The 26,147-nt window shown below is 40.1% G+C and overlaps 1 protein-coding gene across 1 annotated transcript in view; it reads right to left on the reverse strand.

Annotated features, from left to right (window-relative positions):
- erbb4b (erb-b2 receptor tyrosine kinase 4b) overlaps positions 1-26,147 on the reverse strand; it is a gene marked incomplete at its 3' end in the record, with an annotated part of 315,584 nt that overhangs the window by 73,304 nt on the left and 216,133 nt on the right. Inside the window, exons 7-14 of the mRNA XM_080477811.1 lie at positions 25,590-25,731; positions 23,185-23,298; positions 22,903-23,029; positions 22,385-22,458; positions 16,338-16,428; positions 12,486-12,685; positions 6,780-6,912; positions 365-458 (exon numbers count right to left, since the gene is read on the reverse strand). Coding sequence (XP_080333937.1) covers positions 365-458; positions 6,780-6,912; positions 12,486-12,685; positions 16,338-16,428; positions 22,385-22,458; positions 22,903-23,029; positions 23,185-23,298; positions 25,590-25,731 — 975 coding nt within the window. The remainder of the gene's footprint in view (positions 1-364; positions 459-6,779; positions 6,913-12,485; positions 12,686-16,337; positions 16,429-22,384; positions 22,459-22,902; positions 23,030-23,184; positions 23,299-25,589; positions 25,732-26,147) is intronic.

The following is a 26,147-nucleotide window of genomic DNA, read 5'->3' on the forward strand; positions in this document are numbered from 1 at the left end:
GTCATGTTGTCATAGCTGGATGAACCTATGCTGCAAATATGAATGAATGAATGAATGAACGAATGAATGAATCAAATTATAATGAAATAAAGTTATGAAACATAATACCTATTGGCACAGTATCACCATATGATTCATGTGATTTTTGTATATGAAAGAGATACAGTGAGGCCTTAGTGCTCTTTTCTAGGGCGTCAGTGGTTGATGTATTCCTGTCTGTGCAACATGGTATATCTCTCTATTGAGCAGATAGAAACAAATATTAAGTCTTCAAATGGCTTCCCTCTCTATCGATATTGAGAAGAAATATGGGAAATGAACGCTTTAGTCTTCCTCAATATTGTTGTCTTTGGGTTGAGCTTACCGGGCCATGGCAGGTCAAAGACTCATCGTCAGCTCGCTCACATTGGGCGTCACACTCCACACACACTGAGCCATTGGCATACTCTCGAATGTCCCTGAGAGAGATGATGGAAAAGGAGAGAGAGAAAGGGTTCAATGGGTGAGATACAGAAAGGGAGAACAGGAGTGAGAGACAAGCGGAGAAGCATTTGTCACCTCGAACAAGAGTGTTCAGTATTATATATTGCAAAAAAAAAAAAGGGACAGTAAAGATGTACTGTGTCCTCAGTCAGGAGAATAGCCTGTTTAATAAAATATCCCTTCTTGCTGTGGTTGTGAAGGAAGCAAAAAAGCCGAGCAACAAAGCTCCAGTTAACACTCTTTCATCTAATCAGAAATATTATAATGTATTTAATATATATAAATTTTACACTGTATAAATGTGTGCCACCAAAAGCAATGTTGTATAAAGAAGATTATCGTCAAACAAAATTATTTATTCTTGTTAAAAAAAAAATTATTGTGAGTGACCTCAAGATTTCATCTTGTATTTTGGTATAATCTTCCTCACAAGATGATAAAATAATTTAGATTCACTGCAAAATGTGAGTAATTTCACTTTTTCCAACATGGACTTATTTTCCATGACTTAAGGTTTGGTTTTGAAATAATGTTTTATTGCATGTTCTTCACTGCTCCTACTAACAGTGAAGCCATAAAAACAAACAGCTCTGACCATAAAATAAATGAGTGAACAGGTTTTTTTTTAGCGATTCTCCTATTCTTCTGTGCAGTTTGGGTAGCTCACAAGAAACTGTGCATCAGCATTAACATTCAAGTAACAGTCATTTAGTTTTTGTTTAAATAGGTTTATTCTCCTAATCCCTTCTAAAGACAGCCTAAAATTTGTACTGCAATGGTAAGAGTAACGAAATCCAAATACAAAATGAATTGCAATTTTAGTTCTTTATTTTGGAAAACGTTTACAAAACTGTCTTTTTATTTTCTTATAGTGGAGGCTTAAACTTTATGTATGGCAAGTATGGCTGGATGAGGATTTCTATTGTGTGCTGACTGATTCACCATATCACTTTACAGTCAAAATGGTTCTGGATTCAATCCACTTGTTCTCTTGTGCTTTAGGTATCTAGACTTCCTCTACCAACCCCTATACATGTGCAGCGGATTCATTTGTGACGGCAAATTTAAAATGTATTAAAATTTCACAAAATTGCAAATTTCTGTTTTAAGTTGGTGATGTCAAACTCAATCTACAGCAAGTGTGTCATCAGCAAAATTGAAACAACTGGAGAAATGATGAACAGTGGAGGATGACTTAAGGTCTGTCGGCAAAAATATGGCAAACAAAGTGCACAAAATACACAGTTAACCCCCAAACAAACATACACGGAGACGCACACTAAAAAGCTTGTATCCAATTAGCTAACTGGAACACTGATACCATCACTCAGGGGGTTGACACAGTTGAAAGGTGCAGTACCTGCAAGAGGTGCAACATTTTCAAAAAATCAATTAAATTAAGTGCCTTGTTATTCAATTCCTACAATCCCTTTATAAGACTGGAGCACTGGTGTGGCCTCAAGAAGTCATTAAATTTGACCACACTGCGACTGAGTTGGCACTTTGCCTTTGTCACTACAGCAAAAGGAGACAGCATTTTGGGTCCTTTTTGGTGAGTGAGGGAAGACAGAATGTTCTCGGCATAAGAATAATTAGTGTTAATTATGCTTCATCTGGCCTTCATAAAACCTTCCAGGAGGCAAAATAGGGTGAGCTTTTGTCTGGGTGTGTACTGGTCAAAATAATAGCGACTCCAGTGGAGCAAGAAGATATCACTACCGCTAAGGACTTACAGGTGACAGCGTTATGTTCTGCTTTACTAAATGCTCTGTTTGTTAAAGAATGGAGATAAAGTAACACATTCACTGTGGAAAAAATCTACTGTCTGAGAAAACAAACAACATGAACTTGAGTGGCATTGTTGAGATTGTTTTGACTTTTTTAATATTTTCAACAATCATGTGAAATGATTTGCAGTAGCGGCTTGCTATTATTCCCAGGTTATCCAGAAGTAACTTTCATCTTACAAATATTAATATTACAATACATAATGCATTAAATACTGTTTGAGGTGATGGAAAGTTTCAGATAAAAATCACATACACAAGGTACTCAAGATGAACTTTGTTTAACCCAAATTACACACACTCAGAGCTGTTGCAGCAAAGTAGCTAAAGGGCAGGGCAGGTTTTATTAGCCTTGCTTTAGGACTCACAGTAGTGATAATGATGATGTGAGAGACTGTGACTCTCACTTTTCAGATGTATGGGTGACCATGACCCACCTGGAGCAAGGTGTTGTGGTAGTATTTGCTGGTGAGTGCCTGGTGTCTCTGTAGTTTCCCAGTCAGGCACAGCCCAAACAAGCTATGGTGGGGGGGGGGGGGGGACGACTACGAGTGCCCATGAGCTGCAAAGCCCAACATGGAGGAGTGGTGCATTGGCAATACAGTTTGAGAGAGCAGGAAGACACATGGCATGGAGAACTCCAAAAACACAAATTATATTTAGTACAAATATTTAGTACAAGAGTTCATTAGGTTTCAACCTTCGACCCAGACGGTGTGTTCTGGACATTCGGTTGAAGACAGGTGCAAAGCTGTCAATTCATCACCATCTATCAGTTATTCAGATGGCATGGATTGATATGGGGCAGACCCAGCAGCTTAGAACACATTGTGGGTAGGCTGGAAAGGGCTTGGAGAGGACTTTGTTCAAAGGATGTCAACTTCCACCTCAATACGATTTTCTGCCAGCTCCGAAAGGATGTTGGGAGCATGGAGCCCAAGTAGACCCTTCTCAACACCTATGTTGTGTAAATTGCTCGGTGCAACTGTGGCCAGAGGCTTGTTGGTGCCTGTCAGCATGGCAGACCAAGGACACTAGCGACCATGTGTGTTGCCAAGCATAAGAAGGAGGCCTGGAAGGCATGGTTGTCTCAATGAACTCCTGATGCAACAGACAATTATCGGCAGGCTAAAAAAGGCCACAGCTGTAGCAGGAGAGGGCATCAGGGAGACCATGGAGAGTGACTTTCAGTTAGCCTTAAAGAGCTTCTGGGACACCATCTGGCAGCTCAGGACGGGTCAAAGTAGTCTTGTGCAAGCTGTGCTCAGCAAGATATCCTTCGACTGTAAATGATGATATCATCGGAGTGTGGAAAGAACACTGTGGATCTTCTGAACCCTGGGGGACATGCCTCTCTTATGGAGGCAGTGCTGAAGACTTCAGAACTTTCTGAATTTTCCTGTTGGGAGTCATCAGGCTAGTCAAAAAACTACATGCAGAGATGATGGTCACCATTTTCAAAAAGGGAATAGTGGAGTGTAGTAGCTTTTTCTCAGGCGATCATATTTTTTTAGCATACCCAGGAAAGTGTTTTCTGGCACACTTGACCGGTTGAGGAGGGTAAATGGATTCGGCGACTGCTTTTTGTAAATGCTGGCACTGTTGCATGTCACATAGTTTGCCACAAAGTGCAAAGTGTTTTGTATGCGGATCAGCCACTCCAAAAATCCATCATTATCTTATGGGGAAAAAAAAGGCATGCCCTGCAGGTAAGGATGAAAAACTTTCCCTAGGTGGAAGGGTTCAAGTGTCTTTGGTTCTTATTCAGGAGTGGTGAGAGGAGGTAAGGCAGTAATGCAAGTAATTATGTCATTGGTGTGGTGAAGAATGAGTTGTAGAGCAACTTTTTCTGTTTACAAATAGATCTACATCACTACCCTCACCTATGGCTATGAATGTTGAGTCATAACATAAAGAATGATAATTGCAGATAACAGCTACTGAAATTAGTCTCAGTAGAATGAGTTTCAAAAGAGCAAGACTTCACCTTTTAAAATGAGTAACTATTGACAAAAATTGAGTTAAATATGTGTGTAAAACTCAGTGAAACACTGCTTATGAAATACAACGTTGGGATGATCAAATGGTGAAGTTTTAGAGCGGCATTCACTGAATCTCTGATGTGGTGGACGATGCACTGCAGGTGTGCCAGTATCGCTGAAGGTGGTGGTGGTGGTGGTGCTGACGTGCAGGTGGACAGGTAGGCAGGGCGTGGCCCCGTGCGCAAGCAGTGACTGTGACACGCAGTGACACGCCTAGCCCCCCTGCCCTAGCTTCTGGTCCTCCTCATTCCTCGCCAACACATCCACCCAAACTCTGTGAACATGTCATCACCCTCAAATGAAAAAAAAAACCCCAAAAAAAAACAAACAAAAAAAAAAAACATCTTTCCAGCTATTCTTTGAGGGGGAAACATATCGTAAATGTAATTGATAAAACACCCTTGGCAGAGTGGATCTTGTCACTTTTAACTTGTTAACGTCAAGGGACCCCCTGCTGCAATGATGCTCTGCAGGGGTGCCTTTTGACTGAAGAGTCTACACCACTTCTTAGGTTGTTTCTTTCACCCCCTGGCTTGTAATATCATCCTCAATAAACAGACACAAATACCACTCAACTTGAAGAGTAAAAAGCCTTAGGCTGTTTAGCAAAACTCTTTTTATGAAAAGGTGCTGCAGGAGCTTCAACCCATAACCCATAACATAATTCTGTTTGTATTCATACCCAAATAGGCTTAGTTCACTAAAGAGGACCACTTAAATTTACCACTAAAACCTATTTTATTAAAGTTCCAATCCATTTTTATCAAGACAGTTTTCAAGTGGGATCTTTCTTGGAGATGTCTAGGTGATGAGGATTTCTTTGAAGTCGGTAATTTAATTTGCATAAGTCCCAGTTTGACCATATAGTCTGCTCATGGATAGGTAAACTATGTTTTTGTTTAGACAATGAATCCTAATTAAACATTCTACCTTCAGTGAAAAACTGGTAATTCACTGTTGAGGACTACAATACTTTCCTTCAATTTGTAATTTGAAAGAGCTTTGAGATACAGAAAGTCCAAAAAAACAAAGTTATTCAGGCTTTTTTTTTTCTAGCCTTCTGAAAGGAATTCAAGCAAGGGGCAGGACTGGAAATCTACTTGTGTCTCAGTAGCTAAAATGAATTGTATGAACCCTTTCAACAACGTGAGTGCAATATTTTCTTTTTCGGTGCTAGTTTCTCGGTGAGTTGGAGTATGTACAGTTTACTTGAGCCCTGTCCACTCCCTCAGACAACTCTTGTTGGTTACCATAGAGACTTTTCTTGCAGCAGCAGCCTATCTTCAAGGGCTGTGATTTACCTTACAGGATCCTGCTCATGGACTGGCAGGGTACCTGGCAATCTTTGAAATTAAATCTTTTTAATACAAGGAAGAAGAGAAGTCTGAAAAGGTTACAACTAGACCTGCTGCTCGAATCTGTGCTGCAGGGAGAAGCTTGTGATTGCTCCTCTACATTGTGATGATAAATGGACTTTTGTTTGTGACATGCTAACAGAGCATAAATGTATTTCAGAATATCATCCAACACAATTAATGTTACTTTCTCAATAAGTGACCACTTAGTATTTACCTTTTTTTTTATTCAAGCAAAATTCAAAGGCCTCGTTATCCGTGATTCAGTGACATATAAGTTGAATGTTGCAGTGATGCCATATTTAGTCCTGCCTGTCCTGCAGCAACATAACTTAAATGAGTTTGGCTTGGTTTCATCTCCTATGGGAATGTTGCAAAGCAAAATTATTGTATTCAACATGAAGTAAAGGTGGACAAGAACAGGGCCAGTGGTGACTTTGATTAATATTGGAACAACAAAAGACAAATATGCTTTGTAAAATACCTTTGTGCCCAGAGGACATAGGTGCAAGTAATCCATATATTTGTGTGTGCGTTGGCACCTAACTGATTTGCTTTGTGGGGATTTATCTGGCAGAGAAAATATGATGATTGGATGAATAAAAGGGAAACAGAAAAGATGAAAAAGGTTGTTTCCACCAACTGTACACCTTCATTTTATCAACACTTCAGTGATGTGATGATGGGAACTGTTCACCTACAACAGATCTGCACTTTTCCATTTCGATTGATTCTATTTTGTTGCAATTTAATATCTGATACACATTTAAGATAGTAAACTCAGTTATACCCAATGTTTGTTGCAAATAAAACCTGACTTAATGATTTTTTTCTTGCATATTCCCGCCTGTCACTATGAGTTTTTTTATATAAAGAAATACAATTCCTTCACTATTTATCTGCTATCTAATGTAAGTTGCACAGCATGAGTGGCCTAAAAAATGCTTGTGTCAATCAATCACCTATCTGTTGTTTCACCATCGGACTAGTAGCAAGAATGACACCAAGCCTCAAAACCAAACACCACATCAAAATATCTACTGCTACTTTTGTCTGTATGGTGCATTGATCCCCTGTATGAGTGGACGTGGACATGTATATGCATAACTTACCCTTCATACAGGTTGCAGGTATCCACACAGGTGCGCCCGCGGCTGAAGTATCGACAGGACATGCACTGGTCCGGGCCAGGACCCCAACACCCGGCGTCTGAACACAGTGGGTCACACACCATACGCTCCTTAGCTGCACAATACAAAGAGACAGAAAGAAAGACACTTGAGCAGAGGATTGTAACTGTGTGGAAGCAGTTATTCTTTGATGACTCAGTGCTGACACACAATAAACTCTAAATTCCCCTAAATTAGCTGGTTATAAAATTAGCCAAACTAATCTCATTACTTGCACTGTAATAAGACACGGGGCGAGATGTACCGAGGCACATGCAATTTGTGAGGGCTTAGTTTTTGCATGAAAATTCTCCACCTCCACAGTGCAGCTGTTCATTTGTGGTGACCTATAAAAAGCTGTGTTTTTGTCAGGACAACTTTCCTAAACAATAGCAGGGTAATTGCAGCAAAATAGAGGAATAGGTGTGTGTCTAAAACTTAATAGTGAAGGATTAAGCTATTTTTCTTTGAGAAACAAGAAATTGTCCGACAAAATAGCGTCACATAACAATTACCTAACGGAAAAACTGACAGATAAGCTGATTAGTCCCGCAAAATACTCCCAGCAAGTTTTTTTTTTTTCCCTCCTCAAACATTACATTAATTAACTCAGTTCAAATAAGGATTGGGATGGTAGCTTAGTATGGGTGGTGCTATCTCTGCATACTGGTTGCAGCACTATGTGATGTGGTGTCTTTTTGCATTTGGAAATGAAGAAGCCACTTCATTATAAAAAAGAAATGCTGAGCAAACAATGACAAATCACCAGCGGGACCCACAATGCACCTGCAGATGCCACGCAGGATTGTGGATCTAACTTAGACCCACAAAAACATGAAACACAAAACCAGAATAGAAACGTTGCATTCATCAACTGTGTTTAATGTGAAATGCAGACAGTTTTTTTCTTTTGCGAAAATTAGAGCAAAATATGTTCTATAAGCGTCGAAGAAGGTGCACTGTCTTACAAAACATACATCCCCAGATGCACATGGATAGTAAAATCCGCTATTGTCGGCTGTTTGGGTGACCATGTACATCCGCAATAAAAGCGACCTTTGATTTACAAAGAAACAAGTGCGAGATGAGTCGGTGTGATTTTCTTTGCATTGCATTCTGTTATAAAAAGGGAAAAAACAAAAAGGCGCGTTTCCGTCAACGCAATCGGTATTCCATTCTCTCAATTTCTGCCACACTGTTTATTCATATTGTACCAAATGATCAGGCTATTACATCTGCTCCGTAATGGCCTGGATCTGGTATCTCTTTCTCTCGTTCCCTTTTGTCTTCCCCCTAGGACTGGGCTCTACAAAAGGTTGCTATATTTGAGGCCATTACAGTGATAAAATGAGAGTGTTGAAGTAACATGGTGACAGTACTACAAATACACAGGAAACTTTTATCATCTGATCTGGGTCTGCCGTGATTTTCCCTCCTGACGGCAGACTCTTTCGCTCCTCTTCTCTTTCTTTCTGTTGGGCTGTGAACTTGGCAATAAAAGGGCTCCTGCTGTTTTTCGGCATCCTGGCCGTGTGTAAGCCAGGGGCGATGCCTCAGTGATAACCTGAGCCATGCTCAGAATGCTTATTAATTCCGACAGAAAGATGCAGATACATGAACGAACCGAAATCCAGTGCTCCTTTTGAGGGCGGAGAATGAAAGCTTTGTCTTTCACAGGAGACAAAGCGCCTCTGTTGAGCTTCCGGCACCAAAGGTAAAGTGGTCAGGAAGAGCGAGAGAGGCATGGAGCAATGGAAGACGGTGGGATTGCTTTTAATTTATATGAGGAGATCAGACACACAACCGCTTCTGATCAAGTGGCCAGACAAGTGCCTGTTTGGTTCACAAGGGCTGAAGGAAAACAGGCTGTGATGGTGGATAATTTACATAAAGTGGGCAGATAAGAATTATAAAAATAAAAGAAAATAGGATTGAAATGAATAATAAAACATCTCGTTAAGAAAGACCTGTGTGACAGTAGTGGCTACAGGAAAGGAAAGGAGACAGTTGCCTCAGTTTTCTGCATCCCTCACCCCTCATGCCTTCTCATCAATGGAAGCATTGAAAGCAAAGCAGCACAGCCACTGAGAAGCCTAAACAGGAGAGAGGGGCAGCTGGATACGATCCTTTTCTATGTGCAATGGAGAACTGTTAAACAATTGTAATTAAAAAAGAAAAAGGAAGAAAAAACAATAAGGGCTTTTAAAGGAGTTGTCAATAACTTATTTCGTCTCCTCACAATGTCCACCGCTGCTGAGCCAAAACCTGTGATTTCTTTTAAAAGTTCCTCCATCCATTCTAGCATCTTCCACTGGTCATTGACTCCAGTTTTACCCCTGGTAATCCCTCCTTGTACGTATGTCACTGCTGTGGCTTTAGTTTGCTTTCAGTGTCTCAGCAGTTCCGGAACAGGTGCTACTTGTAACATTAATGACAGCTCTGATCCGTGCAAGTGAAAATAAAGCAGTCACATTCAGCTTTCATCAGCATTGTTTACAACTGTGCATTTCCTACACACAGTACACACAGCCCCGGTGAAAAGGTAGAACGATACATTTCTCCCGCAATATATTCTCTGGGGCAGTGGAGGCTCAAACCTTAGAGCAGCGAGCCCGTGGCTGTGCAGTTGCTAAAGAATCCCATTGGCCCCCAAGTCCATTGTGTTGGAAAAGGGCATCCTGTGTCTAACTGAACATGAGGATCACATGAACCGCTGTGCAGGTGAAAAACGGTCTCTCTTTGTGACACTTTCTGATATGCAATATGCCCACAAAAAAACAATCTGATTTTCTTTTTGTCTTTACCATTTGTCCTTACCGCTTTTTCTTTATGCGGAGGTCACATGCTACAAACGCTGTTACAGATATTTCAGAACGGTTAAATGCAATGTCTTTATTGTCAACAACAGACGTTCATACAAGGTCACACCAATTTCCAACTGCTATTTCACAGCTAGTAAGCAGTTATCCAATGATCTGAAGCTAAGCTTATTAGCATCGTAGAAAAATAGGAAGTGCAGCTTTTATCTGTGAAAGTCCCACCCCATCACAACATGCCAATTTAGTTTGCGCTTTTGCCAGTTTTATGTAATATGAAGAAAAGAAAGACTATAAAGAAAAAAAAGAAAAAAAAATTTTTTGTACCTATTCAGTAATTATTACAATTTTGTTACAAACTCGTAACTCATTTCTGTCACATCAAATAATTTCACGAAATGGTTTCAATAGGATCACAGGGCCACCTATTCTTGGGACTCTTGTTTAATTCGTTGCCCTGATATAGTGGCAACCGAGTGTCTTGATTGCTTCATTGTAGAATGAATCCTGTCAAAGTATTAACATAAAACTTTCTGCAGCCACATCCAGACAATGTCTGATTATTTTGCAGATAAAACGGGATGATTTGGCAATGAAGATGTTTACAAAGCCGTCGGTGACTGCAGACGCTGAATGCCAAATACCTAAATGCGATTCCGAAATATGATGCTTCTTTAGTCCTGTCAGATACTCACTGCCTGTTTCTTAAGCTTATAAGCTCTTTCTCAAACCAAAACAATTATTTCCAATGACAGCTGAAGGTTACATAAGCAGATCCATGATGTCCTCACATTTAAAAATACATGATCGATTGTTTGACTGTTGGAGACGAGCAGTGTCACATGTATCAGACAACAAATACATCAATTAAGTGCAGAATATAGTGTACACAGACATTGGATTTTCTGCTTGCACAATCAATCTACATCAGCACATTTGATTTGAGGACAGCAGGGACATTTCCATATCGCTGCAACTGCAGGGACATTCACTTAAAAGTGTGGGCAGATGCACTTGCTTTCTCCTCTGTCTTTGGTGCCCTGTTACGGTGTGATGCCTGCCCTTTTGCAGCCCCTGCTCGGTTCAGTCAAGTTTAGACGCACACACGCACACACACACACACTCTAATGCACACAAGCAGAACAATGCCAAGGATGTGACTTTTGTATCTCACCCAACGTCTTCAAGGTGTCTGCTGTGTCTGTGTGTGTGTGTGTGTGTGTGTGTGTGTGTGTGTGTGTGTGTGTGTGTGTGTGTGTGTGTGTGTCTGTGGAAGTGCCCAAGGAAAAGGAGCACATGAACAGTGAAAAGGGGCCAACTCAATAATGCAAATACAGTCTCATTAATGAACCTTATATATAAATGAATAATGTTTTAACACTTGTGGCAGTGACATAATAAAAAATTCTTCCATTTTTAGAAATCTTTCAGCCTTTATTCTTTTTAATATCAGTTTTTTAGCTCAATTCCATCTGGTCGAACCCTGAACTCTCTGAACGCTCCTGTTGGTTCATTTGTTCAATTGTGGAGTCGGTGTAACTTTCAGAAATTACAGCGATAACACTCTCAATCTACTGTGACATAATAGTAACAGGCAGGTCAAGAGTGTTTTGAGTGTGCTTTAAATTTGCATGTTTAGCATCACTGTTGCCTGATTTTCCAGAAAGAACAAAAAACACTTTTATTCACAGAGAAGGGAAAAAAAAAAAAAAGCACACGGGAGGATTATTCAATCAAAATAACCACATTGATAATTAAAACTAAAAAATCTTTTGAATTATTAGTGCGGGCCAGCGTTTTCACATTAGGCCAGACACAAGTGTGTCCCTTATTTTAATACATGTTACGGGAGCAAACATAAAAAAAAAGAGCTCCTTTATTAGAGCTACTCATCTGAAATCAAAGCAGACACCATTTCACCGCAATGACCGAGGTACTTTCAGGCTGTGATGGGGTATTGTCGAAGCTTTGGAAGATGTAGTTCTCTGAGCTTGCAGATAAATAAGAATTATGGGACCTTAGACACTCTCTACCCTTTAACCCACACACATTATGAATGGAGTCTAAATTAGTTGTTTGTGTCAGTTTGTGTAGGCGCAATGTGTGAGAGGACGCTGAAAAGAAATACAGGTGAAGTGAAAGCCCATATTTATTGTTGAACAATAGCCCTGCGAGGTATTTACCAACCCCCCAAAAAACACATGTATTATGGCTGACCTTCAGTGCGTCAGCGACCTACTTGGTTAGTCAAATTGTGCGTTAAAGGGCCATTCCCATTTTAATAGAAGTAAATGTTTAGCACGCATGGGTGTCTCTTAGTGCATGTTCTCTCAGCTTGGCAGTGATGGATTTCGATTGTATGTTATCCCTCTGTGGAGTAGCAGCCTGACTTTTCTAAAAAAAAATCCATATCAGCTTGAGGTGTTGGGTGGGACGGCTGGATGTGGACTGTTTGTATCACAAACTTAAAAGATTTTGGAAACTCTTTAATGCAGTTTTTTTTTTAATATAACATAAGTTTTTAGAGTAAAACTTGTTGATTATTATCATTTTTATTCCTATACAGTTTGGACCTTGACTTTAAAATGTACGGAAGGGAAAGTTGATTATAAGAGGGGGCTTCATGTTTAAGACATGGCGCAGCAGCTCCGTTGTGGGAAATCTCTATATATTACGACCAGAAAGAGGTTTTCTCTGTCGACTATAGACTTTATGTTGAGCGTCATTCCTGCTGTAACCGTGATTCAAGATCAAATATGCACGATAACGTGATGACGTGTAAAGGTTGATTAGTCGCTACCTTATACTTCACGTGACTTCGGCATGGACTTACAGCATTCCTGTGGACTTCTGTTGTTGCGGACCAAAACGTTCTGGTTTGCGGCGCGAAACAGTCTCGTCCAGTTGACGGTGTTGTAGTAGCACAGCTGGCTGTTCTCTGCGATGTGGACGTTCCCGGCGCTGATCTCTTTGAGGGACTGAAGCTGCAACGATGAGATACCCTGCTGCTTTAAAACCAGCAGGGAGATCCCACTGAGAGGGCAGAATGGGTAGAGATGAGAGGAAGAAAAGGGCCAGACGGGTAGAGGAGAGAGGCGAGAGTAGCAGGAGAAGAGGTGGAGTGGAACGGGGACAAGAGAGGCACAGAAAGGGAAAGGACAGAGGCAGACACAAAGGTGAATTCATTTCACAGGTTTTGATGCCAAAAGAAAATAAAAAATACATAAATAGACAACATTAACTAAGGACCTGAACAAAGTCGCTAATGTGAAAACAGACATTGTTCTCATGGTTAAAATGAATAAAGCTATTATGCACCAAATAGATTGCGAGCCGTCTGTCTCGAAGGGAAACTCTTAAATACACTTACTTCACACAAGTCTCGTTTAGCACTTAACATTTCCACTGAATTTAAAACACTAATGCAGCATATTTGCATCTGAAAATGGCAGATTTAAGTAATTCAGCACAGTAGCATAGCAACAGACATGAGGCATATGGAGCCTGTCGGTTTATTTCTTTGTATTTTGCTCCTTAAAAAGACAACCCACACAAAGGAAAGAGCTTGCACCTACACTTAGATATACTTCCTTGACTTGGGAATTGTGTTTAAAATAAAATGAAGTAAGATGAATAGACCAACATTTTCTGAAAGCATTAAAGTAACTGTTATTATTGTAAATGCTTAATAGTCAAATGCATTTTTTGAAGAGTAAACCAAAACATTCAGATAGTTATTTATAAGAAGTAGTCTTATTGTTGTCTAATTTTATTAGTGTGGTCCCTCTGGGAGGCCTTTCTGTGTAAAGTTTGCATGTTGACCCTGGGGATGCGTCAGCGTTCTGTAAATTCCAGTTTCACAGGAGAAACATGCCCTGAAACCATTTGTGTCTCTCTGGTTGCCTTGTATGTGTGAAGATAAGTGGGTTTGGACGTCTCCGTATTTGTCCTGTTATGGACTGGCGACCTTTCCAGGATGTACCCTGTCTCCACCCACTGTCAGTGAGGATTGGCTTTGAAGACTCCAGACCCAGAGTTTTATAAAGCAGTAGGGACTAATAGATACCTTATTTTTTCATTTACTGGCAGTAATACATCCAAACAAAGCTGTGTTAGGGTCAACAATAGTTTGAAAAAGGAAGTAGCCTTAATTTTGATCAAATCAGAGGAGCATTTTATGACTAATGAGGTTTCATGTGACATGTGCAACATCGCGATGCAACAATGGAGCATTTCAGAGGGACAAAGCATGTTGTAAGAATGGGTAGAAGGTTAATAATTAAGGATATGAACATTTTCCTTTAAATGATGTGCATAATCTGAAAATCCAACAATCGACAACAGAATCTCATCAAGTGATTCAACAAATGTGGTGACACTGTTGTGCGCCAAAGACAAGACCGAATGTTAATTTCTGTGAACTGTGGGCTGTCATGAGGCACTGCACAAAGAGCAGGTATTGTTTTCTACTGAAAATGTGTCTGTTTCTGTTCGACAAACGTTAATTTAACACGGACCACAACGTGGTCAAATGCATGAAAATTTGCTTCGAAACAAATGAGGCTGTTTCTTGTGGACTAATGAGGAAAAGCACCAACTGGCTTATCATCAGCTCACAGTTTAAGAAACATGGATAATGGTTTGGGGCTGCATTAGTGCACATGGTGTGGAAGCTTACACATCTGGAAAGGGGAAAAAAAAAAAAAAAAAGGAGCTTTTAGAACTGCATCTGCCCTGTCCAGACAATCCCTGTTTCAGTTAAGGCCTTGCATATTTTAGCAAGACAATGCTGGACCAAAACACTGCATCTAGCACGGCCGCATGTTCTCACAGGGGAAGAGTCCAGATGCTGAACTGGATTCAATTCAGTCAAGACCTTTCATCGACAGAAAGCATTCAACACATCACGAATAACACACCCGGGCAAAGAACACCAAGGACTCCTCAGATGCTGCCTCATACAAAACGGGACATAAAATAAATGCTTCAACGCGAACTCCAACAACTTTTCTCCTCTTCTACCTCTTCTACCTCTAGTTTTACTTAAAAGAAGAGGGTGTGCTGTACTTTGGTAAACATGGCTCAACAGAAATGTTTCTGCCATCACCTTAAAATATTCTAAATGATAAGGTAAAAAAGGAAACGACCTGTATCAATGAGAATTACAAATGATTGGCTTTAATTGACTTTTTTTTGAGTTGTGTAGTTTAACAAGTTATGAAAATGATTTTAAATAAAGACCATCTTTCTCGTTTCCCCTTCAAAGCAACTTCACTCATGTGCCCCTCTTTCACAGTTAAAAAAAAAAAATGACAGGAGGCCGGGGGGGTGTCAGAGCCATCAGATAGACGGGGAGTACGCAGGATCAAGCACGGGGGCAAGGGTGGGTGGCAGCCTGTAATTTGTACTGCAGCCTGCTGTTTCCATCTGCAGGCAGGTGCAGAGCACAAACACACACACACTTTTACACACACTTATTTGACCAAGCACCTGTGTGCGCACACACACACACACACACACACACACACACACACACACACACACACACACACACACACACACACACACACACACACACACACACACACACACACACACACACACACACACACACACACACACACACACACACACACACACACACGCACTAACAAAAGCGTGTTGAACAGTGTGTCCCGAGCAGATATTTGCTTTGTTTCCATCCAAATTTTTAGAGCACTTTTTACCTCACTGAAATCTAAATGATAAATAATTACGTTGCATCAGCCGGGTTAGAACAACTCAGCTGTCTACTTAAATGTCAAAACAAAACCGTGGCAGAAGCTTGTTTAAAGCACAGTGTCTTTGGCAACAAATGCATCTGGCAAAATGTGAATGCACAGCAATTACTAATAAAAGCATAACAAACCAGAAACTGGGAATTTGCATAGGAAATTGTTTAAACATGCATTTCTAGCTAAGCATGTGCACATAATGCGCAGAAAATAATTTATTCCTTTCAGTCTACATTTGGCTGTGCGGTAATATAATTTGATTGGGTATCATACTTTGTGCTTTAAGTTAGTATGATAATGCAAGAAACAATAATAAACATTTGACCTTGAATATTTTCGTTTCGTTAAAATGACAGTTAGGCTTACCTGTAAGAATATTTACGCACCTTAAAGTGCTGTAACGGGTTGTAATCCAGGATATAGCGTTCACATATTAACCCTTTATAGTAGCACACCAACATATTTGGTAACACACTTTTATCATGAGTCTTCCAGAATAACAACAAATTAACAAAAATCATAGAAGACACACAAAAAAAAAAAGTAACATATTAAACTAGGTGCTGATTGCATAATTATTGACAGCATTTTTTATTTCAATTTCTCTTACACTGCCATAAAAAGGGACACGCTGTGCCCCTTTGTATAGGAAAAACACCCTTTCTTTACCCTTGGTGTACAAGGTGATCGTTTTTAATTAGAATAAAACAACAAAATAAATGTAGCATTAGTTTTATACTTTCCCATAAAATGATGCTCGGGGAAACTATCACATAATGACATTTATTTTCACTTGTGTCACTGTCTAGTAAATTGATTTGAATATTTACATAATGCTCAAACAAAAAATACTCCATATTGTGCACTCAACCGTCAAATATGTGATTTATTTATTTTTTTCCATCAGGTACCTGTACAAAGCTCTTCCACCAATAGTTGCCAGGTTGGAGAACACACTCAAGTCTGTCATGTTGTCAGGCCAAGACTGGATGTTAAGAAAGCCTAAGTGGGGACACAGACACACACAGTTTATAATGAGTCACTGTCATACTGGACTCACCTGTCTATCACACTGTTCATTTTACACAGTGACAGGAATAAAGAGAAAGAGGAGACATGGCATCCCTGTCAGGAACATTCCAGCGCCACAGTAACACCTGAGTCTCATCCGAAGACAGCCAAGCACTCCTAAACCAGAAAGAAATGTACAAATCCACAGAGGAGGGTGGTGCCAGTTATGTCAGGAGCAAAGTCAGACATATCAATGTTTTTGCATTTCCTTTATCAGGCTCTCCACTGCTGAATCATTTAGAGGATTAAATGAAAAGCTGAGGAGATGTCTATGGCTCATTTAGGATATTCAATAATGGATTCAGGAATATTAAATATTTAGTGGCGGAACAGTAGGGGAGTGCAATCCCCAAGCCAGCACCAGAGGACAAACAACAATTGGATGAGGCTATGAGACCAAGGGGGGAAAATCCAGAGAGGAAGGAAGAGGAGAGGGAAGGAAAAGGGTAGATGTCTCGATGAATATGATGAATGTAAGAAATGAGAAAACACTCAATTTCTTCAGCACATAAAACTCACCAAGACCAGCAGTTGCTGTTGCATTTCCTTTTTGACAAAAGAACAAAGTAAGAAAGGGAGGTGGTGGGAGGGTTGGGCATTACTGTGCACTGTCTAATCAATGAACAGTATCTGACTCCATTATATTAAACTGTGTGATTTCCTCCCAGAGGATGCGTAATTTGTTTACTCAGAACAGGAGGAATGGTGGTGAAAGGTAAGCAGAGTTGCAGAGGAAGAAGAGCTCTCTTGGCTCATAGACAAGACAGCGATAACCTTCAACAGCACCTTTATCAGTTTGTGGACAGCATTTTGTGTATTATGTCAATCCCAGCTGAGCAGGAGCAAGGTCTGGATATACGCTTGTTAGGAAAGTCCGAAGAGAAAATGATAAAACAACAACAAGAAGTTAGGAAATTGTAAAAAAAACGAACTAAAAAACATCTAGCATGGGTCATGCAAATGAACAAGGGCAGAATTTGAATATATTTTAAGAGTAATCCCTATGCAGGTCGGCAACTGTTACAAACCAACAAGTCGCAGGAAAAAAAAATCCATATATTATGATGAAAATGAACAACAATCCGCTCCATGCTAAGGAATTGCAACATATAGAGGGTCATTTCAGAAAAAAGTGTATATATATGCTGATAAACTGCTGGGGAAATGCTTGTTTATGAAATGTAATTGCACGTTTGCTATTTGTGCACCTTGTCTCTCATGGCGTGCACTTTATGCCGCTGTGAGGGTCTCTCAACCCGGAGGCAGCCATGCTATGGAATCGTTAGGCTGTACTTGCCGACACTAATTGTCTTAATGACAAAACCTGGAGTGCTGAGACACCTCACCGCTCTGCCATAGAGCCACTTCAGAGAGGTGGGAGTTTTCTCTAATCGAGATAACAGCCGACAGGTTCCCCACACACTTGCTCGTGCTAATGTGGCATTTGTGCGAACAGCACATAAGACACACGTAGCACAAGATCTGGAAGTACAAATGTTTAGATACGAGGCAAAAAATTCACGGGGACATATAATGAAGCATTATGGTGATATAATTTGTGTTTTTCATTAACTTACATTAGGTTTAGTGCTCATTATCAAATTTATTCTATTTTTTGGGGCAAAGATACTTATTGTGAAACTAACCAGGCAAAATATACTCGAGGTCACGAGTTTGTCACAGTAGGATTCATAAACTCGCATTAGAGCCAGCCCGATAAAATTCACAGTACAAATGTAAATGTGTCAAAGTTCGTAGCGCACTGCTGCTCGTCCATACCATCAGGACTGCAGATGGGGGGGGGGGGGCAAACGGCTCCTCACCCTGCTTCGGTCTATCTGACTGATATGTATGATATTGACTCCCTGTAAAAGAACCACAACTTAAGTAGTTTCAACAAGGTAGCAAGAAAATGGGTCAGAGTCTGGCCAGAGGGAGCCACTGCAGATGTACAGGATTGCTTTGAACACTTGGGCTGTAGCATCATCCCAGACAGCGGTGACGACAGGGCAGACAGGCAATTGTGCTGAAGACGTTATGAATCCCATCTCAGTACCTGCCAACCAGAGGCCATGGATGACAAAGTGAACTATCTGCAACTGAGGACCAGTGATGCAGGCTTCTGATCAGCAAACAAAGCTGCCCGGAGGGAGAGCTAAATTGTATATACGTGGAGGGAGAGAAAGAAAAAGAAAAAAAATCCATGGTATTTTTCAACAACACTCAAGGCTTAAGGTGCAGGGGAATGTAGGCCACAATAAGCCGCAAAACCAAAGGATTGTGTTGATATGGCCGTGGTGACTGCTTTTTTGGTGAACATAAACAAGTCCATGCACAGCCTAAAGCACTGAATGTATCAGGAGAAAAAAAAATCATTTAAACTCCTGAGCTGGTCTACCAAGTGGCCATAGGTGATGTGCACAACACTTAAACGAAATAAAGCAATAGTTGTGTTGCAAGATGTTTGGACAGATACCGGGGAGGAGAGCCCAGCATGAAACGAATGTAGTCCTCAGTTTAATGGTACTCACAAGTGTGGTGAAAAGAGAGGGCTTCTGTGAGCTGCTCACCTACACTAAACAGTACATATAGTATAGAGATCTGTATCCTCAGTAGGAGGGGCATTAATGACTGGCCATTGGTTTATCTCATCTACATTTTCTACACTGAAGAGGGCACCTATATGTGGTCCAGTGGGTACACAGCTTATTATGATAGGAATCCAACAGTTATATTACTTGCAAGAAAATACTAGGTTAAGCCTAAAAAAAAATGAAAAAAAAAATGAAAAAGAAAATTCAGCAAACAAAATGGTGAAAAAAAAAGGCTTGCGTGCAATAAACAGTGGGTGGGTGCTCCGCTGAAATTAGTTGCCACAGCAACACACAACTGAAAAGTCAACTGTGGAACCACTTTAAAGCATTTAAAAAAAAAAAAAAAGCAGAACTCCTGGAAGCTTCTTCAAGCCGTTCACCGGCAAAAACACCTAACACATAATAAAAACAGCAACCAATATGATTAAATGTGTGTCAAGAACCCTATTACTTAAAGTTTTAATCTGCCTTGGCCTGTGAATGATCAGTATGCATGGCTGTGATCAGCATACAATGTTTGGTTAAAGCACTCTCGCCTTACAGCAGGAATATCTTCTCTCGTTTCCAACTCCAGTCCACAAACACATGAGGTCAATTGGTATCTCAAAATTGATTTGGAGGAGGCAGAAGAGTGTGTATGTGGCTTTGGGTTCGCCCTGTAATGGATGGCTGACCTGCCCAGTGTGTACTTTGACCTTCAAGATTGACACTGCTTCTCCAAGTTGGGAAAAAAAGCAGGTTTGACAGATGGATGGATGGATGAATCTGCACTGGCCTTGCTCAGTGTCCAGAGGGAAATACTGTATGATATATCAACAATAGCAATAAAGTCTCGACAATTATGTGGTTGTATGACAAGATAGCAGACATCTCATAAATTATGTTTTTGAAAAAAAAAAAAAAAAAAAAAGGCTTTGGTGTGAATCACAGAATGGTAATGTATATTCTTATTTTTTTATTTTTTTTTTTTGAATTGGGAAAATAATCTGATATATGAAAATAAAAAAGAAGTAAGAAAACAAAGCAAAAACAGCAGTTTGAAATAAATCAAATAAGTGTAGTTAATTTCTTGTTTATTCTTTTTCCTGCTAACACGTTGGCAGAGAGGTGGTGCTGAAGGATTGCAGTGTACTGAATCCAGTACATGTAACGGACATCACATCTCCGGGTCAGCCGGTTTGCATCTTAGATCATCACACACATGGGGTGGCAGCAGGGCATATTTGCTATTTCAGAGCTGGAATAAAAATGGCAATTTATGGACTCGAAACTGCATTCTCTGCGCTATAGTATGTGCCGCTGAATTCATCTTAGGAAGAGATACTGACTTTTGTGCTACGGTATGGTGGGTCTGCCATCTTTTCACCTGCAAATGAGCAATTTGTGCAGGAAAAGGGACGTGTAAAGATCACCCAGCAGTCGATCTTGCCCTGCTAAGAGCCACATCAGTAGTATACCAGATCCAACAGTGAAATACACCGTGGAACCACTTAACAGAGAACACAATGAGTTCACAAGCAAAGGCTAACAGTTCATAAGCTGCGGTGATTACATCCCGAGTCCAAACACTGACAAACCCATTTATGCTAAGTGGTGAGTGTTGATCGCCCACTCTGACCGGTTGAAATGTCTTTGAAGATCCTGGGGAAGAGGGGAAAAAAAAGCAGTGAAAGGCAGCGAGACGGAAAAGAATTGGAGAGCGAGAGATGGGTGTGCACATGTGGCCGGTGAGAAGTGTCTGCCTGCACGACTCATTTGAAAGCGAGAGCAACGCCAGCCGTGACCTTGAGGTCAGCGAGGCAGGGTGGCTGCTTCTGTCAGAAGTCACGTTCTCTTTGACAGCTCGGAGAGATGACAAGCTGAGCTGACACACGTGTCGGAAGACACATGGCCACTGGTTTATGCCCCATCACCTGCTCTCCAACGGCCACCACAAGCCAAGGGAGACGGAAAGTCAAAACGCTGGATTTCATCTGGGGAAATTTAAATCAAATGCAAGGCAGCGTTTTCTTTGCATTCATATTGTGTATCTAAAATTTTTGCATCTGTTTCACAAAAAGACTATAGAGACCACAAACCACACATTTCTCTGAAACTACAGATGTTTTTAAACTCACACTAAAAACCTACCTTTTTTAAAAAAAAAAAAAAAGCCTTCTCTTGTCTTTTATGTGTTGTATTAATGTATTATTATTATTATTATTATTATTATTATTATTATTATTATTATTATTATTATTATTATGCAAACACATAAGCTTATTATGGGGTAAATACACTTAACAAATCATCGCCTTGCACCATCTGTTTTCCTGTAAGTAGAAACTATTCCAACTCTCAGCGGATACAGCTGCTCGTGTTTCCCTCTCATTTTGTTGTTATATCCAATTTGATCATCCAGATAAATAATCTAGTTATTTTTCTTGTGGTCAATTGCTGCAAAGCATTATTAAAATTCTGGTTCAGACCAGCATCTTTTCTTATCCGGGTGGAGTGCTTTGAATCACATTCAGATAATGGCAGAGCTGTAGGAGCTACATAATGAGCAAGTAAGAAAACTGCTCCCAACACTACTGCATTTATCCTGACCCCTAATTGTGCACATTTATCACCTCCTTATATTACATTTAAAGAGTCATTAGCATCAATTATTAAAAGATGGAAAGTGTATTCTAGATACGGCTGTTGACTTGCTTGGTACCAAACGTTGTCAACAAAGTGCTTTTCAATCAAACAGGAAGCATATTTTTTTAAATAATTCCCTTCTGCAACCAACCTATTAACTAAGAAATATTTACCCCAAAATATTTCAGCATCAATATTTCCTTGAGGTGGGGGGGGGGGGGGGCGCTGATATCAAAGGTATGAGGTTTCTTTCAGACAACGATGTCACATTGTCAAATGTCGAGCAGAAGAGATGACAGTACACATGCAGCTTAAAAGTGGCGGTAGCATGGGGGAGCTGGAGGATTAACGATGCGCACCGCATGTTCGGGATCTTTTCTTCATGGTGCGTGAAGGGAGAGCTGGGACTGTGGGACTCAAGGCAAGAGACTCCCAGAGGGAGACGCAGCAGAGAGAAGGAGGAGATTGAAAGACTCATACGATATTCATCTTATGCTGCGATGTCTGTCCTTGCTGTGGACATTCTCAAGGGAAGGAGGTGAAGCCGACTTGAGCAAATACACACACAAAGACACACACTCACATGGACCACGCGGAAGGCATAAAAAGCTGAAGAAAAGAGTTGAAGTTAAGAGTAAAGTTTGTCCGTATCTATGTGTGTTACTCACCAGTGATCTCTCGAACGGTACGGAACACATTGAGCTTTTCTGGGTCCAAAGCTTCAATGTTATGATAGACGTCCCTGTGAATGATGACGACGGCAGATCAGAATGGCACATTCACTTGAATCAAAGCATACTCAGAGGCTGCACATATCCCTACATAAAGCAAGCTTATTCAGAATATCACAGCAAATTGATAAAGTGTGTGTCTTCTCTCGGAAAACACACTGAAATACATGCACACATACTGGACAGATACTCCATCTAGAAATAATACAGACATGTTCACTTTCTATTTGAGGGAAACATACACTCAGCTTTCTTCTCACAGGGGAATTCCCTTTACACTTCTTTTTTTTTTTGTGGTCTTTTCTACACTTAACTGAATGCTAAACACGTTTATGTGACTAGATGAAAGAGTCTTCAACTGACTATAAAGATAAAATAGTGTGTGAATATTTCCAAGTAAATAAACATCAGCCCGACAAAAGATGAGATGCATGTGAAACAGTTTCAGCTCTCACCCTTTGATTCCAGTAATGAGGAACACCAGGTTTCCATTGATTTTGGTGCAGTTGACAAACTTGTCAATGTTGCTGGAATCCACTGTTTGGGCTGTCTGTAAGCTGGCTGTACCAATTCCATCACATGCTGGACGAAACACAGTCAACACAGATATTTATTAGTTTGAATACATTTATCATCAATGGCAAATTCATTGATACACAAACAAGTACTAGGACAAAAAGGAATCCACAATATTTAAGGGGAGTCAGAAAAAGACGACCGGTTGTTTAATGTTTTACCTTTTGGGCAGATGTCAGTGCAAGGGATGCACATCTTAATGCGATTCTCTTCCACCTCCATCTTGTTACTGGGGCATGCTCTCACACAGGAGCTATGGTCTACCACAAAGTTATCTGGAAAAAAAAAAAAACCAACAACAACAAAACACAAAAACAATTCATTGTAAAGGTCAGATACAGGAAGTGGCAGTTTGTCACGCAGGGCTGTACGGTGCAGCAATTGGCGGCAAATTGCAGGAAGTCAAATTGAAAATAATGGCTGAAAGTCATTTTGTTGCTTTGTAGGGCAAAGCTCTGAGACTGGCCATGAATTGCATTAGTAGACGGAACAAGTTTTACATTTATTACAAAGAATCTATTCCTATTAATTGTCAATTGTTTCAGTGTGAGAAAATGTTTGAGTATTGTTTGGTCTTAAAAACAGAACAAACAAAAAAATCAAAAATGCAGATTAAAATGTTTTATATTGACCTTTTAGTGTGTAAGTCCCCATGTGATTATTAATGTTCTGTCCAATTTTCACTCTCTGTGCATTTTAATTCATTGTTTTTCTCATGATCCAGCCCACACTGGAGGGTGAGCGGGTCATATTCATAACTGTTAGTAGTTTCTAGCGGGTCGAAGGCCATTGTAAAGATGGTATAATTACAAGAAAATGAAGCTGTGCAAAAAAAATTGAAAAAATAAAGAATCCACTCAGTCGATACAATATAATGAAACTGAGACACTAAAGAGGCCACGTATGAACTACTTCCAATAAGAAAACCAGAAAAATTTAATTTCCACTTACTATCTTTGAATGGTCATTTTAGTCGATGTACAAGGAACTGGTTTGTGTGCAACTGCTTTTTACACCCCACCCTTCTGATTGGCCTTTTTCTCATTGGTGTTATGATTAGTGAAGGATACAGGAGCACGCACACACTAGGGTAGTGATGCAGGAAGTACCGATATAGTGCAAAGCCTAGAGAGATGACAGGATGGATGCAAAACAAATCCTCTTATCTACTCTGAAAACACACGTTACAACAACTTCAGGCCAGTCAATTTTTCATCGCAGGCTTTTCTAAAAAGTGTTGACACGTTGCAACATAAATATATTCTAATTCTACCGGTGGACCTGGTGAAGGTTTTACTCTCACTTGAACTTTGATCCATTGTGGACAAATCAGTTGTAAAAAAAATATCCTTTGGTTTCCATTTAAGAAAAATAGGCGTCGCTATAAATGTGACTACATGTTTTGATTGTTATTATGAAGATAATACAAGTAGAGATAAATATGACATGTGGCTTGAGCCGCTGATAGATTTTAATAAAAAACATTAGGCTGTAAAGATGATCATGTTTCTGGCAAAACACATCCAGGCACAAGTGGATAAAATCTGTCTGGGCCAAAATGTTCCGTTACATCAGACTGTCACCACATCTTATTCTTGTGAAACTTCTATCAAAGAGTTTTGAAAGACACATTCAATATCTGGCTCCTCCGTCACAATCGACTTCCAAAAAGTATCTTTTGGACGAGAGAAAAAAAAAAAAAAAAAAAAAAGTTTCTGTTTCCGAGGAAGAGATCCACAGATGTGAAGAAGCACTTCAGCCCCTTTGAAGTTATTTTGGCAGCTCTGGCTTATTGGAATTCTTTATGATAGTTAAACCATAATTTCTATAGATCCGGTCTCGCCATTTCTCGAAAGGTGAAATCAAGGTGAGACGTTACAGCTTATATTGTTTTCTTAGTGGTTAATGTGAAGAAATATAATATGATAACTTTCCTGTAATATAAAGGGATTTAACATTTGGTTCCAATGAATATGTCGACTTACTGGCACAGGGGATTTAACTATATGCCACCCATCCACTTTGTACTGAGCGATTATGTCAATTAAACGCTGGCTTTAAAAGACAGGAACGCTCAGATATATTTGTTCTTCAATATTTCTAACACGATGCATTCCTTTCGCCGTGACCTTAACTAAATGTCAAACCGCAACCTAACCTGCTTAATTCCCAACCATGACACCAACTCCTAACCTTTAAACAGCTTTTTGAAGATATCCTCACTTTTGCAAAGTGTCAAAAACTCAGGCGGACTCTACACAGGTTATCTCGGGAGAGCATATAACAAGCTGTTTTATATTAGCAGCGCTCGAATTGAAAAATGATCTCCCAGCAGTAATGAGAATGCTGAGAGTCCTAAAGAGTAAGTGTAATTCGAGCTACCTCGATATGAAATCGCTGCTCTTGCTGTGTGCATCCTGTTGATTTTTTTTACGTGAAGGCGAAACAGAAAGAAAGTGGTTGCTTTTATCCGCCACAGCACCAATGCGGATGAGGGATTTCACATGCCTTCGCTTGCAACTGTTTACTGACCCCGGCGAGTGCCGTAAGGGACCGTGTGACTTACGCGGACACTTTTTGACACAGAAGGCTCCATAGGTGTACTTGGCCCTGGGGTTGTGCTCCAGCTGGAAGGTGGTAGGATTGTAGACAAATGGCTGAGGGCATTGGGTCACACAAGCCCCACTGTCATTGAAGTTGGTGCACGCCTGCAAACACACGCACAAAGCAAACTTCAAAATCAACTACTATATTGGATAGAGGAGGGTTTTTTTTGGGGGGGGGGGGGGGGGGTGTGGGAGAGCATGCATTAACACATTTACTTGTGTTTACGGTACTAAATTAACCACAGATGGTATTAGTGAAAATTTAAAAAAAAAAAAGCATACAAAATTAATTGCATCAATGAAAGTCCAGATTATCTAGGAAAACGGGGAGGAAAACACGTTTTGTTTTCTGGAAACACAATGCCAGACACAGAATCATTGTGTCTACAAAAGGGGAATGGTTTAAGAACGGTAAAGAACATTCCGGATGTGTAGATAACACAATTATTAGGCATTCATTATTTTTTTCTACTTTGCTGTCTTAAAAACACTTCAAACCGTGATCCAAAATAAGAGCA

This window comes from Lipophrys pholis (genome assembly GCF_963383615.2).
Source record: "Lipophrys pholis genome assembly, chromosome: 13".
Lineage (NCBI taxonomy): Eukaryota > Metazoa > Chordata > Actinopteri > Blenniiformes > Blenniidae > Lipophrys > Lipophrys pholis.